Consider the following 14,868-nt stretch of genomic DNA (forward strand, 5'->3'; position numbering starts at 1 on the left):
CTTGTGGATGTCTACGAACTGATAAATCACACAGCTATGCCACACCCCACATTTATTGGTCAGAGCTGTTTGAGCATTACTGACTGCATCTTTATGTCTACCAATCTACAGAACAAATATGTTAGTGCTTGTGTGAAAGGAACACCCTTTAGTGATTACAGACCACTCCTCTCGTCCTTTAAGTTATCCAGCTGTGTTTTCCAGGATCTTAACTTGGGGCACAGGGCATTTCAAATCATAGAAAATGGTTGTAAACTGAAATGGGGTTGGATTAACCCTGCTGAAAATTTAGAACGTTTAATCACATGTAAACGTCAAGAATTTTATAATTCTTTGAACTTTTCTGAGAGCACCGATGCTTTAATCACCGCCTCATTATATCAGATAACCGGTTCCATCAACACTGTAATAATTAGTAATCTACTGTTGAGCTCAGTAGCAAAAGATGATTTAAAATTGTGCATGCTCAAAGGCTAACCGTAACTTGAGACAAGCCATTGTAAGTTTAGCAACAGATAGAGGTAAGGTGGCAAGATGTAGACAGCAATATAAAGAAATCAGTTTGAGCTAGGAGTTGAAAGATAAGGTGTGGAATAAAGTTCTTTTGGCTAGTAAAATAAGTAGTATAATTTCTTTTTGGAAGCTTATTCATTCTGTTGTTGTAATCCAAATAAGAATGTCAAATTATTACTCTGTCATGCCAGAAGGCTGGATCAAGCACTTCTCCAGTATATATGATGAAGTTCCCATAAATACAACTGATGGTGTTCTTTCACAGAGCCCAGCCGGCCCCAGAATGAAAATGACTTTCCACTACTTAAAAGTTAGAGACACAATAATTCATAGTCATGGCATGAAGGTCCCTGCTACCAGATTGGGTTGCCATGGACCTATTTAAAAATAGCACTGAGCTCTGGGCTCGAGTTGTTATGAGGGCCTTTAACGCAACTAGTAAGTTAAGGATACCAGAACCTTGATCATAATCGATCCTAGTCGCAGTACATCAAAAAGGTAACAGCGAAGATCCATGCTGCTATCGTCCCATCTCACTCACTGACTCTGTAGTAAAAAATAGCTGGAAGGAATATTATGTAACAAATCCTTAATTGGGCAGAGAATGAAGGAGTATGTTCAGAACTCACTTTGGCTTTTATACTACAGAGCAGTGTCCCAAATTACACCTTTCAATAGAGAAGTGCACCGTCGTGAAAAGGGACTCACTGCATGTGGGTTAAATCGACCTCAGTTCGGCCTTTGACCATGTCAGTAGGCCAAAGCTGTGGCCAGTATGGATGTAGATTCAGGAATCTTATCTTTTCTGCAACACCTGCACAGTGACCTTAATTCCAAGCTCTGTTATAACACAACTGGGAATTGCACTACCTCTTTAAAATTGGCCAGGTGAGTTAGACATGGCTGTGCATAAGCACTGATTTTATTTATTTTATATATTAATGATTTAGAATGTATTTTAGCTTTTAGGCATAAAACTGTTAGGTGAGTTGGTGGATGTTTTTGCCAATTTTATTATATACAGATGAGGCCGTTTTATTGATCAGGGCAGCTAATGCACTGAAAGAGCTTCTTGATGGATGTATTTCCTACATGAATGAAAGGGATCTTGGTTCAAATTTTAGTTAGGTGTTTGTAATGGCCATTGGTAACAAATCGATCAAATCAAGAGATTTCACAATTAAGGGTCACTGTTTAAAGAAGGTAAAGGCCTTTTCCTGTTTGGGATTTGGCCTTTGATAATCACTCATCTTGGCAGGAGTTGTTAATACCAAAGCGGAGGTTCTTTGTACATTCCTTTTCATCTGTTTTACATTGTTTTTTCACAGAAACCAGAAAAAGAATCATATTCCGTATATATTCACTTAATACCAATCTAATGCATTTATGTTGTTTTCTAGGCACAGGTGTATGGGATACATTAATCAAGGCCCTTTACAGACAGATGAAAACACATTTTATTGATGGTTATCATCCATCCCATGATCCTGTCCACATTATTTCACACCATAGCAACTATTTCATCTAACTCACTGCCTAGGACGACCATAATGGGAGGAGAACCATAATGGAAGGAGACTTAGGCGGTCATTATGAACACGGTGGTCAAAACACTGACGGCCAGCGACACCGGATCCCCGCCAGCCGAATAAAGAACTTTTCTGTGGGCCAGTGGGCAGAAACAGTGTTTCTGCCCGCCGGCTCACAGAAAGGCCATGGCGGGACATTGACGGCGGCTCCAAATGGAGCCGCCCTCAATGCCTCTGTGCAGCAGGTGCAGCTGCACCCGTTGCGCAGATCTGGGCAGTTACCTGCACGACGGAGCACTGCACCGGGGGCCCTGCAGTGCCCATGCAAAGTGCATGGGCAGTGCAGGGGCCCCCCTCCGCCAGCCTTGGGAAAGGCTGGTGGATCAGGAAACATTAACCGAAGGGTAGCGCAGCTACCCTGTCAGATGGTGTTTCTGCTCACCGCCAGGCTGCCTGATGAGTGGCGGCCCTCTAAGTGTTTATGTGGCGGGTTGGCCCGCCATGCCGGCTGGCGGTTTCAGCCCACCATGCCGGCTGGCGGTTTCAGCCGCCAATGCCGGCATGGCGGGCCAACCCGCCATGTTCAAAATGAGGGCCTTAACCTCAGTATGGACTATCAGAGGACACTATTGCTTTCTAAATGGGTGGTCCAGAATGGTGATAGCAATGTATGCTATATGAACCACTTGGGAGGGAGGGAGTATACATATCACTCTAGCTCCCACCACATATATTCCTGAATAGACTACTGCATCATCCCAGCAGTGGAACTGCAGAGGTTTTGAACTCCCCAGATGTCTCGGGTCATTTGCTTATCGAGATAACCCTGATCCACCACAAACAAGGGGATATGGACAAAACCTCAGGGAGTTCTTAAAAAAAAGTAAGGCCTGTTTTGAAGTAAATCAGTGTTCTGTATCCTACACACACATATATTATAAGAAGACTTCAAGGCTGTTATCTGACGTAAGGTAGTCTCCTTTTAAGCTGGCAAAAGAGTTTTTCACAAATTACATGCCTTTTCTCTGGAACACATTATCTCTACATTAGAGAAAGAAATTACACTGACTTATGATGAGGATATCCTCTGTTACCTAGAATAGTCCAGATTATCTCTAGAGCAATAAATGTTAGATACCACCAAACTCACTTGAATGGTATCACAACACAGTTTTCAATAAAGACGGCCAACACCTATTCAAATTGTGAAATGGAGACTTTTCTCCATATTGGAGAAAGATATGCGTATCACAATGAGAAAGGCAGGAGGTTCCACTGTTTTCATAGGCTGAAAAGATGATCCTTGTCAGAGAAAATGAAGAGTTTCTATGTTGCTCTCCCCATGGATAAAATACAGTTTTAATTGTGGTAAGGAAAGGAAGCCTTGTTGTTTTCATCCAGAATAAAAGCATCATAACAGAAGTTATGGTTACAATAGTTTGATACTTTGTTGGTTATGGGTGAGATTTAAAGGTCTTAAATTAGGTGTGAGCTTCATAGCGAACATCTCTGGCTGATAAAGTGATGAAGAACTGCATAGAATGAATGTATTTTCTGATACTCTTGAAGACCTAGACATGAAGAAGAAAGAAAAATACTTGCAGTTTCATGACAGGCCTTCTTCGTAAATTAGCCGCACATTCATCAGCTCTTCTGACAACAGTCATCACATCCCATGCAACATCAAATACCTCTGTATCACCAGTGAAGACCATCAAAAGGAGGAACCCAGCAATATTAAGCATCTGTAGGTAAAACCCTTGTGACTAACCTACTCTGCCGTCAAACCGAGAATGGACAAGCTTTGCCAAGTACCTGGATGAGCGGAATAAATTAACAAATGACTAATGACAGCTATGCTCTTAGATTCAGTAATCAAAGCAGGCCCGTTTTGACGTATCCTATAGCAAGCAACTGGGTGAAAAAAGAAAAACTGGGAAAGCTAGCTAGCACTTCACCAGATAGGCCCTCAATTTCAACAAGGTGATTGCATGTGTTTCACAGACCTACAAGATTCATATTTCTACATATCAATTCCTAGAAATACTAGGAACTACTGCAATTATTGTTGAAAAACAATAATCTAATATGCCAAGTTTGGGTCTACACAGCAATTTTTTTCTCAAACTGTCTTTATTAGTTTCTTGGGCACAGAAAGTCAGCATTACAACATGACATATCAGGAGGCCACATTCTATAGCGGTGCTAAAAGTCCATACAATTTTATACATAGTGGTTACCTACATAGATGACAACCATCAAGAATTTTTCCATAAAATGAAGGCATGTGGCTTATCACAAAGAACTTCGTATAAGCCCAGTATAACCCCTTGACCCAACATCCTTAGACCAGGGAAAACTTAGAACTTGAACACTTGCATGTACAGAGTGGCAGAATTGTCTAGCATGTGGTAGGTAGGAGCAGATACTGTGAGTTATCTCCACTGAGGCTGGAGGATCTTGACCAGAGGGCTGCATGGTGTGAAAGGACTCAAGTCTGGAAGAGATGGTGTGCCCTCATGTGAGTGGGTCAGGAGAACAGTGTAAGACCCACAGACAAATACATCACAAGTGGTGCTCATATGTAGTCCAAGCCTTTATGGGCGTCCATGAGTTTATCTGTCTTGGATTCCATGGTGAGATTCTGCCAGAGGGGTTGCCATTGGGACCTGGAGATGGCTGTAGGTTTCTTCCAAGCTGCTGGCAGAGCCATCTTAGCTGCGCCTTGATACAGCCATATAATGCTTCTATCTCCAAATGTTTGATAGGAGGGGTTACATAGCTCCAAAAGGGTAAAGTCTGGCATTTGAGGCATGGGATATCCCAGGATGCCTTTGGTCTGAGCTAAAATTAAATTCCAATACGGTCCTATCGAAGGGCAGTCCCACCATATGTGATGGAAATCACCCTCGAGTCCTCAACCCCTCTAACACCTATCATATGCTCCCAGGTATATATATTTTTTGTTTGGAAGGATGTAAATACCAATCATAAAGTATTTTGTAATGGGCTTCTCTAAGGTCCATCGATCGGTTAAACTTCGGGATGTCACTCCATAGTTTCCACCACTGCTCTAAAGTAATGGGAGTCCCATGGCTCTGGTCCCAGAGGTTTCTATGTCGAGGAGCAGGGGCGTCTAACGAGGAGCTCAGGATAGAATAGAGAAATTTAGATATAACCCCTAGAATCCCCCTGGCTACGTACACATTTCTCTATAGTGAGCAAGTCTCTTGTGGTGGCTTGTCGAAACTCAGGTTGTATTACGCAGTGTTTTAATTGGGTGTAATGGTACAGTTCAGTATATGGTAGCATGAAATCATTGAAGCAGTTGTTGAATGTGAGGCTGGCACCCCCATGGAAAATATCAGAGATAGTGAGACAGCCCCCTCTTACATAAGTCAGAGGGACCTGGGGCTAGTGCTGGCTGAAAGGCCTTTGTAGTGGGTAGCAGTGTAAGGTGAGGGAAAGGTCGTCAACCTATGCCGGCGGGTTGCCTCATTTCAAGCTTTCAACGTAGTTCGAGTCAGGGTGCTTAAGTAGACATTAGGAGGAAGGCTGTGTTTGGCCTTCCACAGGACGTCCCAAATTGTTCTCCCAACTATCGTCCTGTCCAAACATAACCAGTGTTTATCTGATTCCCTCATGAACCATTCTGTGATTACTCAGAGTTGTGCCACCTTATAATAGTGGGGGAAGTTCTGGAAGGCCAAACCTCCTGCTGATTTGGGGAGGGTCAAGATTTTATGTGGTAGTCGAGCTCTGCAGCTTTGCCAGATGAAGGTGGTAAGCATGGTGCGCAAGGAAGTGAAAAATATATTTTCTATGTCGATAGAAAGGCCCTGCAGGAGGTATCAATTTTTTTGCAGTATTGTCATCTTTATAGCATTTATACGGCTTAGCCAGAATAAATAGAGCGGGCCCATTTCATAAGGTCTTGTTGTAGTTGAAGTAGAAGTGGGGATAGTTAGGTTTATACAGATCTTCTACCCGTGGAGTAATTTTGATACGAAGTATGTGATCTCCCTTGCCTCCCAACTAAGGGGTGTAGAGGACAACCAGTCCCTCTATCTCCCCCTTTGTAACTCTCAGATTGAGCAGGAAAGATTTAGTAAGATTGACCTTGAATCCTACCACTGGCTCAAAAGCCCAGAGTTCCGTCTGCAGAGCTGTGACTGATGTTTGTGGGCAGATTAGAATCATGAGGACGTTGTCTGCTAAAAGTGAAACTTTATGATTGACCGACCCAAAGGGTATTCCCTGAATAAGCAGAAAGGCACATATCCTAGCTGCCAGGGGTTCGATGCTTAGGGCAAATAAAAGGGGGGGGAAGGGTGCACTCCTGCCATGCACCGTGGTCCAAAGAACAGTATTCAGAGATCGTCCCATTAATTGAGACTCTAGTGCGGGGGCTGCATGGTTGGCTTGAATCTCTGTAAATCATTTTCCCCCAAAACCAAACTGATGCAATATGTGAAAGAGAAAGGTCCAGTCCACCTGGTAGAACGCTATCTCTGAGTCCAGTGATAACAGAACTTCAGGTCTGCAGGTATCCATTTCTTAGTGACTTCTTCCACTAGGTGGACCACCTGTCAGAGATTGTTGTGCATCTGTTTTCCTGCATCTGTTGTCCTTTATTGAAGCCCAACTGATCTGGGTGTATCAGGTCCGGCATGACACCCTCCAGTCAATTAGCTAGTTTTTTGGTGTACAGTTTTACATCTAGATTTAGCAGTGCAATCAACCGGTAGGACGGACACTTACTCTGATCTTTCCCAGGTTTTGGGATTACCATAATGAGGGCTTCCCCAATAGTAGGGGTCACGGATTCAGCAAAGGAGTTACAAAGAGCAATCAGGTGGGGGACCAGGTCAGAACTGAAGGTCTTATAAAACTGTCAGTGAGCCCATCCAGCCGTGAGGATTTTTCTAGCTTCAGTGAATCTAATGCCAATTGGATCTCCTCTGCATTAATGGGTTCCTCTAATAGCTCTTGCTGGGCTGTTGAAATTGTTGGGACCCTGCTATCAGCCAAATACGCTGTTTGCCTCTGGTTATTCGCTGTTTTTTTTAAAATAGAGAGTCTTATAAAAGGATCTGCAGATCCCTGCCTTCCCCTCTAACGTATAAGTCAAAGTCCTGTCGGCTACCTGAATCAGGCCTATGTAGTGTTTCTCTTGTTTTGCTCACAGCTGCCAAGCTAAATGAGTTCCCACCTTATTGCCCCTTTCATAGGTGGTTTGTCTGGGATGCAAGAGGGCGAGTTCTGCTCTACTGGAGTATATTGCTGTAGGTTTACCCCTCAGTGCGGTCATTTCCAGTTGGCGAGTGAGAGTGGAGGATTCCTTGTGGGCTCGTGCTACTCGGAGGAGCTGTCCTTCCAAAGTTAAACGCTCCTTGGTCTTCTGGCAAATGAGAGTAGTCATGAGCAAAATACATTTTCCCTTCAGTACAGCTTTAAAGTCATACTGTGTCATAGAAAAATAAAGTCTCAGAGGTTGTTAGTTTGAAAGTACTCTCTAATGGTTTTCCGAAGCTTGTCCCCAAAGAGGCGGTCACGTGTAAGGGGATTTGGGAAGAACCATCTACAGAAGTATGAGTTTGGGGCTGGCCAGCCTAAGGTGACCTCCACCAGAGCATGATCACAAATCATTATAGGGTGAATGGTAACGCCTATAAGAGCCTGTTGTAGTGTTTGGCTCTCAAAGTTATGGTTGAACCGCGAATAAGTTCTACGTGAGTATGAAAATAAGGTTTAGTCTTTAGTTGCGGGGTGGAGTGAATGCCAAGTTTCTAAAAGGCCATGTTGTGTCAGTTCATGTTTCACAAGATGAGAGAAGGTGCCCCTGTGTGACCTCTGCGGATAACGACTATCCATATTGGGGTTCCAGATGAGTTTGAATTTCCCCAATACCACTCTCTCCTGTTATGCAAAACCGCTCAGCTGACTGAGAAAAGAAAGGAGGAAATCAACCTGGTTCGAGTTTGGGACATAGATCATGGCTATTGTGCATTTGCAGCCATGTAGGGGCCCCTTGACCATTAACATTCTCCCATCCTTATCAGCCTTCACATTGGTTATTTGAAATTTAAGTGAAGAGTGGAACAGCAGCGCCATCCCATTATGTTTGGAACTAGCCGACAACTTGTATATCAGCTGGTAGGATTTGTGCTTTAACCTGTGTTCTTCAGTGTGTTTAAGATGGATTTCCTGAGGCACTATTATCTCAAACCGCTGTCGGAGATATATTTCCTGAATTTATCTTTTTTGTTTTGGGAATTAAGGACCTTTATATTCCATGAACCAAGGTTTACAGCCATGGGGATCGTATAGCATGGTACCGCTGTATGTGGTTGGGCCTGTCAGACTGACGAATGGTAAAAAAAAAATAGGTACTTCCTCAAGCCCACCGCAGTCCCCCATCCTTCCCCCTCTCTACACAGCATTTTTACGAAGTCAAGATCGTCACAAGTACAAAGAATTGAATACACCAAAGAAAAAGGCAGCAGACCAACAATCACCATACCTATCCTGTGTTCCCAAACAGTCACTGCATCAGAAGATAATTCAGTTAATGTCTGTGTGCACTTTCTACTAGCACCTGATGCCAAGATGCAACCCTTAAATCAGGGACATTCCAGCTATACAGAATAGGGGTGCACCACAGTCAATATTATGTAAACACAGGATTCCCAATCAGATTCAGAAAAATGTTCAGTTCTTCACTTTATTATCTTTGTTCCAAAACCATTACACGTTCACAGCGAAAGCAGTAAGTGCGTTTTGTCCATAAAAATGGACTTCTGCAGGGCTGTAATACAGTCAATGCAAAACACACAAATACATATATAAAAATACATCCCATATCGTAACAAGGTAAAAAACATATGTCCTGACAATAAAGGACAGACACAGATGATGCCAAATAAAACTCATGGTATTTCCCTTGGGCTGGGGACTATTGGGTATATGTTTTTCCCTTAGCATTACCCTTTTATGATATTGGGATATGAACAGTGTGGTTTGGAGGTCTCTCCTGCTCCGGTAGCATGATGATGGAGAAGTAAATCTTTCTCTTAGTAAGTCCTTATGCGGTGGTTTTGTCTGCCCTCAGTGCAACAAAACAGACATATTTTGTCCTATTCTCACAAAACTGACATATTTTCCCAAGTTCACTGTGCGCATAATTAGTGTTTCCAAGAAACACCAACAATGCAAACATGCGGCGACGAAAGGAAAGGTTGCTCTTCACCTGTGTATGTGATGTGAGTGAATACAAGATGAACACTTAAAATCAAGGCTAAATATATTCCTTCATAGCAACGTTACACTCTTTGACATATATGTGAGTAGGCAATTTAGACACTAGTCTGCTGGCTGGGAAAAACAAGGTAGGTGGAAAACTAGATAATTTAGAGAAGTCATGTTCAGATTAAATATGGAAGCAGTTGGCAGTTGTAACACACTAACAGAACCACGTATACCACACTAACATAACGTGAAGTTACCACACTGTTTACCCATCTTGTTCCCCACAGAAGTCGATTCTGGGCTTAAGGCAGGAAACTGCCGTAACACATGGTCCAGTTACAAAGGAAAATGTTAAGCCTTGATTTTAAGCATTCACCTTCTAATTACGCACATCACTTTCATTGATAAAGAACAATCTTTCTTATCATTGCCGGATGTTTGTATTGTTAGGATTTCTTGGAATCAAGAAGTATGTGCACAGTGAACTTAAGGAAGTAGGCTTGTATTTTGTCAGTTGTGTAACAAACAAATAAAGCGCACTTACAAATGTATATGATTTGAAAATACAATTTGATAAATCCTGTAATGAATATTGTAATTCATTCATATGAGACATTGTAGCTTTCTTTCTTTGAAACCATAGCACACAAGGCATGTTTATTTTCTGTTTGATGTTCATGAGGTCCAACCTCCTTTGCTTTTTAAGTCCCCAACCACATTTTCTATATGCACAAGGTTCGGAATTTCAGCCTGGCTGACTCAAAAGGAGCTGTACAGTTTTTTTCTCTAAAAATCTGTCACCTGTTTTCCTGCTTTTTCATATTTTTGATTTAAAAACAATTGTGACTTCAGGGCAGAGCAGGGGTCTCCAACCTTTTCTGTAGCAAGAGCTACTTCTGATCATTGAAAATCACCGTGAGCTACTGAAGTCTAAACAACTTGCGCATTGTTACCAGACACCCCCACACCCAACTTCATTGACTTTAGGCTTAATGTCCATAGATCCAGACACTGTGGTTTGAACAAAATACTTTGACTAGGGGCACATTGACATGGCTGCCGTGTGTGTCAGTGAGAGCATGGTCTTTAGGGATTTATGAACATTTGTGCAAATGAATCGGAAATATGTGTATGGGTGACTGTAAGCCTGTGTCATATGTCCTTGTGACACAGGACATACCTTTCACCATATGTAGTACCATTATATGTATAATACAAACATACAACCATTTCTTTAAATGGGAGAAATTTAAAGTGCAAAAATGTTCATAACATGGAACATTTTTCTGCACTTTATTTTTCCCTTATTTAAAAAACAACTGTATTTTTCAGTTATAACTATGGCACAGTGTTATACTGGCAGCCGGGAGCTAGAAGCTTGCTGTTTGTAAATGCAACATTTTGAAAAAGAATTTGAGAAAGTTAAAATTAAAAGTTAACTCAGTCATTAAGGTAACTTCATTTTATTTTTCTCTGATTTAAAAGCATTGAGAGACATAATTTTGTTCTCACCTCCAATATTGAGGTGACAAGGACATTTATTTAAGAGATAAATATCTTTGTGCTTCAATTCTTCACCTCTGTGCCTCGCCATGGGTTGTAAATCTGACTCCAGCACTGCTCATTATCTGGCCCCGCTATCTGCAGCCTGATGACAATAGTGTTAAATAAACACATGCTACTGGTTCCTCGTGATCAACTGGTTGGATCCACCTGCTTTAAAGTGGCAAGTAAAAGATTTAGGTGGTCATTACATACATGGCGGGCTGGACCGCCATGCCGGCGGTGGCAGTAACTTCCGCCAACGGCATGGTGGTCCAGACCGCCATATAATGAACGTGGTAGAACCGCAATGGATGAAACGCCGCCAGGCTCCCGCCACCAGGCAGCATGTCGGTGGCAGCGTTTCTGATCCGATAGAGCAGCACTGCAAGCACCGCTGCCCGCCAGATAATGAATCTCATTCCGCCAGCCTGGCAAAGGCTGGCGGAATGGGTGACGAGGGGCCCTCATGCACAGCCGCGTTGTGCTTTTCACACTGCCACATTACCGCCGGCTCCATGTTCAGGCCCTGATCCCAGCTGGGCTGGCGAGCAGAAAGACTGTTTCCGCCCGCCAGCTCAGCTGGATGTTCGTAATGTGGCCGGTGGGGGGGGTCTGCACGCTGGCGGTCTTCTGTCGACTGTCAGCCCGATCTCAGCGGAAAAATCCGCCGGGGTCGCAATGAGGGCCTTAATTTGTGAAGAATATGCCATTACATAGATATGTGTTTAAAAAAGATAGGTAGAGAGGTGTGGGTTTTCACTGTTAATGAATTCAGTAAAGAATCCTATGAAGGAGAACTATGATTACAATTATGCCTTTTCACTTTTCTTTGAAATTGCATTTCATAACTGGTTATTGACATCAATGAGCTTTTATTTTTTGTTCATCCATGTATGCATCTTTACACAGGGGACTGGAATTTTACTCTCTGAAGATGATACAGTTTATGAAGGGGAGTTTTCAGAAGACTGGACTCTCAATGGAAAGGTTGGATTTGTAATTCTGTCAATCATATTTTCACTGCATTACAAATGTTTAGTTCATTAAAGTAAACACTGGAACCGTAATGTTTGTACTGTTGTAATGAATGTGAACAGCCAATGCTTCTCTTTATACACACCACCAAAGAAGTGCAAAGATGCAGATACATTGAGTAACAAACACATCCATAGCTCTTTGAGACTGGTGATCTAAGGTTTGACACATCTGGCAAATCTTTTCTGCTGTATAATGGGTGTTGGACTGCAGTTAATAACCAGTTATTGAAACATGTCTCAAAACTGTTTTTCCTGACGTACACTGTCCCAGTCCTAAATATTTGTGTTTGACTGCATCACCAAATAATGGTTGTGATATTCACTTTGAGAAGAATCAGTTTGCTCCCTCTCAAAACTCATTTAAGAGAACACATTTCTTTTTTTAGAGCCTAACGTGTATGCTAACTTGTATGACTGGGTCTGGAGTCCTTTATTTTCTTAATCCTTTTACATAGAGAAATTCTCTGAACTTCCCCCATGGATAGTCACGATTACATATTGAAAATTAAAAATGCTATTAAATGCTTGGGATAATACTTCTGAAACACTTAAAATAGAGTCAATCAATTTCATAGGATCATCTGTCTCATTACAGAAGTGGTCAGTCTGACCCTGCCTCAAAAGGAGCAGCCTTCCTTCCCTTTGCATAAGGCAGCAAGCAATAGTTGACATACATCTGTCTTACTGAGTGTCAGTAATGAGGTTGAGCTCCTAACAATAGTGAACAAAGTGTCTACCTCTGAAAATGGCATCTATACTTAAGGAGGTACTCATCAGAGGACACTGTGTGTTAGCTATTGTCTGTTTATTCCATGAACAGAAAGCATTGTTATATATTAAGGGCCTGATTTAGATACGGCGGACGGGTTACTCCATCACAATGGTGACAGATATCCCGTCCCCAAAATCTAAATCCCATAGAAAATAATGGGATTTAGATTTTGGCGGAGGGGAAATCCATCACCTTTGTGACGGAGTAACCCATCCGCCTATATCTAAATCGGGCCCTAAGTGCTAGAGGCATTCATTTTTAATACTGAGAAAGCATTCAAAACAGTGGAGGGGCATTGTATACTGAATGTTAGTTTCAATTTTAGGTAGAGCAGTAGGAAATATAAACTTCTGTGGTAATTGTTGGATAACATTTAGAATGGATCCCCATTTCACTGAGAAGAGATCACTGTAAAGTATATTAACAGTTATAATAATACAGAACTTTTTTTTACAGTTTGTGGCAAACTTTCCGGATAGTTTATTAAACATTATGTGGACCTGCACTGAAGGGAGAAAGTAAATTCCACTCTAATTATTTCTTGTGTGCAGAGGCTCTCAGTTTTGGGTTGTAAAGTTACTGTTTATTTTTAAGTCCTTTGGTCTCTGTGCTTGTTTTTTGTTCTCAGGGAATGCTGACCCTTCCAAATGGAGACTGCATTGACGGTCTCTTCAATGGAGAATGGGGATCTGGAATCAAGGTTGCTGCAACCTACTGTAAACCCAGCTTATATGAAAGCGAGAATGAGAAACCTGGAGCTCTGTAAGTGGCCAGAAAAGGGACATATGTGTACATTTGTTATGTCTTGTTTAGAACCAGTTCTGCATTTTTCGCTTCTATTTAAAAGCTTTCTATAAATTGTCCCCCTTTGACGCAGGAGTGAGCAGACTATGTTGTTATCAAAGTTTTCTGTAAAGCCAGGTTCCTTTTTTATTGTAAATATGGCAAAATACTGAAAGAAAAACGATAGAAGCAAAGCAAATTACAACTTAGTATTACAACTGCAATAAGTTACATTTGAGGACAAAAGCAAGAAAGAGGAGAAAGGAGAGTAAAAACAACAAATAGTAAGGAAAAAGAAGATTGGGAAACAGGAGACCATGATACATTTACCCTGCACATTTAAACCATTGATATATATTTTAAATATTCAGTATGTATTATCCATGAAATTCCTTTTAACCCTCGAGCAACATTGAGCTTTCTTTGGTACTGACTGAGCAGTATCCAATTGTTTAACTTTCTTTTTGTAGTTAGCCTTTGGTTTTTGAAGGTTTCAGATTTTTTTTAAAAGTCTTATTTATTGAAAAGTTGCAGTCCATGTTGTCTTCCCATACCCCTGCTAGAATGAGTTTAGAAACATTGACCCTATCAAAAAGCACCATGTAATGGCTGGCACAGTAGATAATTCCAACCTAAAGGCAATTCTTTGCAGAGATACTCCAATATATGTACAATATGTTCTAAAGATAAAATCTGTTTCTAGGGCTTGCACAGTTGGCGAGCATCTGTAGCAAATTTGCCCTCCTAATAAGATCACCATGATCATCTAGAACTATCTTATGCTGCCTTCTCTAGTGGTTTGATGTGTATGTGAGAGCCTACACACTGTTAAAAAAATAAATAAAAAAAGGTTTCAGTCAGATCCCCACCAGCGCCTCAAGGTCATTTGAAGTTTGAGAATTATTCCCCAATATAACTACATGAAAAAAAAACACAACACAACACTGGGTACCAGTAAATGAGGTTTGGAAGTAGAGAATCATGACCAGTTCACATTGCTCAATTTTAACTGTTTAAAGAACATTGTTTTGTGGGTTGAAAAGTCATCCTGTATGCTTTGGGAATTGGAAAGATTTTTAAAGTGTTGAATAGAGAAATAAATGAAACCATGTAGGTCTCCTAATTTTGTTGATTTAGTGGTGAGAATTTCTGAGACTGCCTAAATTGTCACATATGGGGTTATAGCAGTTGAGTTAATCATCCATGTTATCGATTGACAGTTTGCAACTCAGAGATACCAGTGGCAGTCAGTGGCACCCAAGCCCCTTGTGTGGGCTTGAACCACTGCCACTTATATGCTTTCTTGGGCTGTTTTCTCTCCATTTATTTTGTATACACATATATTATTGATTTTAGACATAAATACAACAACATAAGAGCAATAGTATAAAATAACAAAGTTACACATTGTTTCCCTGCATTCAGATTTACAGAAAAATTA

General features: G+C 41.4%; 1 protein-coding gene across 3 annotated transcripts in view; it reads left to right on the forward strand.

Moving 5' to 3' along the window:
• ALS2 (alsin Rho guanine nucleotide exchange factor ALS2) overlaps positions 1 to 14,868 on the forward strand; it is an 895,474-nt gene that overhangs the window by 624,730 nt on the left and 255,876 nt on the right. For all 3 annotated transcript variants that reach the window (XM_069226056.1, XM_069226055.1, XM_069226057.1), the window contains 2 exons: positions 11,745 to 11,822; positions 13,273 to 13,406. In XM_069226056.1, the coding sequence (XP_069082157.1) occupies positions 11,745 to 11,822; positions 13,273 to 13,406 (212 nt within the window). The remainder of the gene's footprint in view (positions 1 to 11,744; positions 11,823 to 13,272; positions 13,407 to 14,868) is intronic.

This window comes from Pleurodeles waltl, chromosome 3_1 (assembly GCF_031143425.1).
Source record: "Pleurodeles waltl isolate 20211129_DDA chromosome 3_1, aPleWal1.hap1.20221129, whole genome shotgun sequence".
Taxonomy (NCBI): domain Eukaryota; kingdom Metazoa; phylum Chordata; class Amphibia; order Caudata; family Salamandridae; genus Pleurodeles; species Pleurodeles waltl.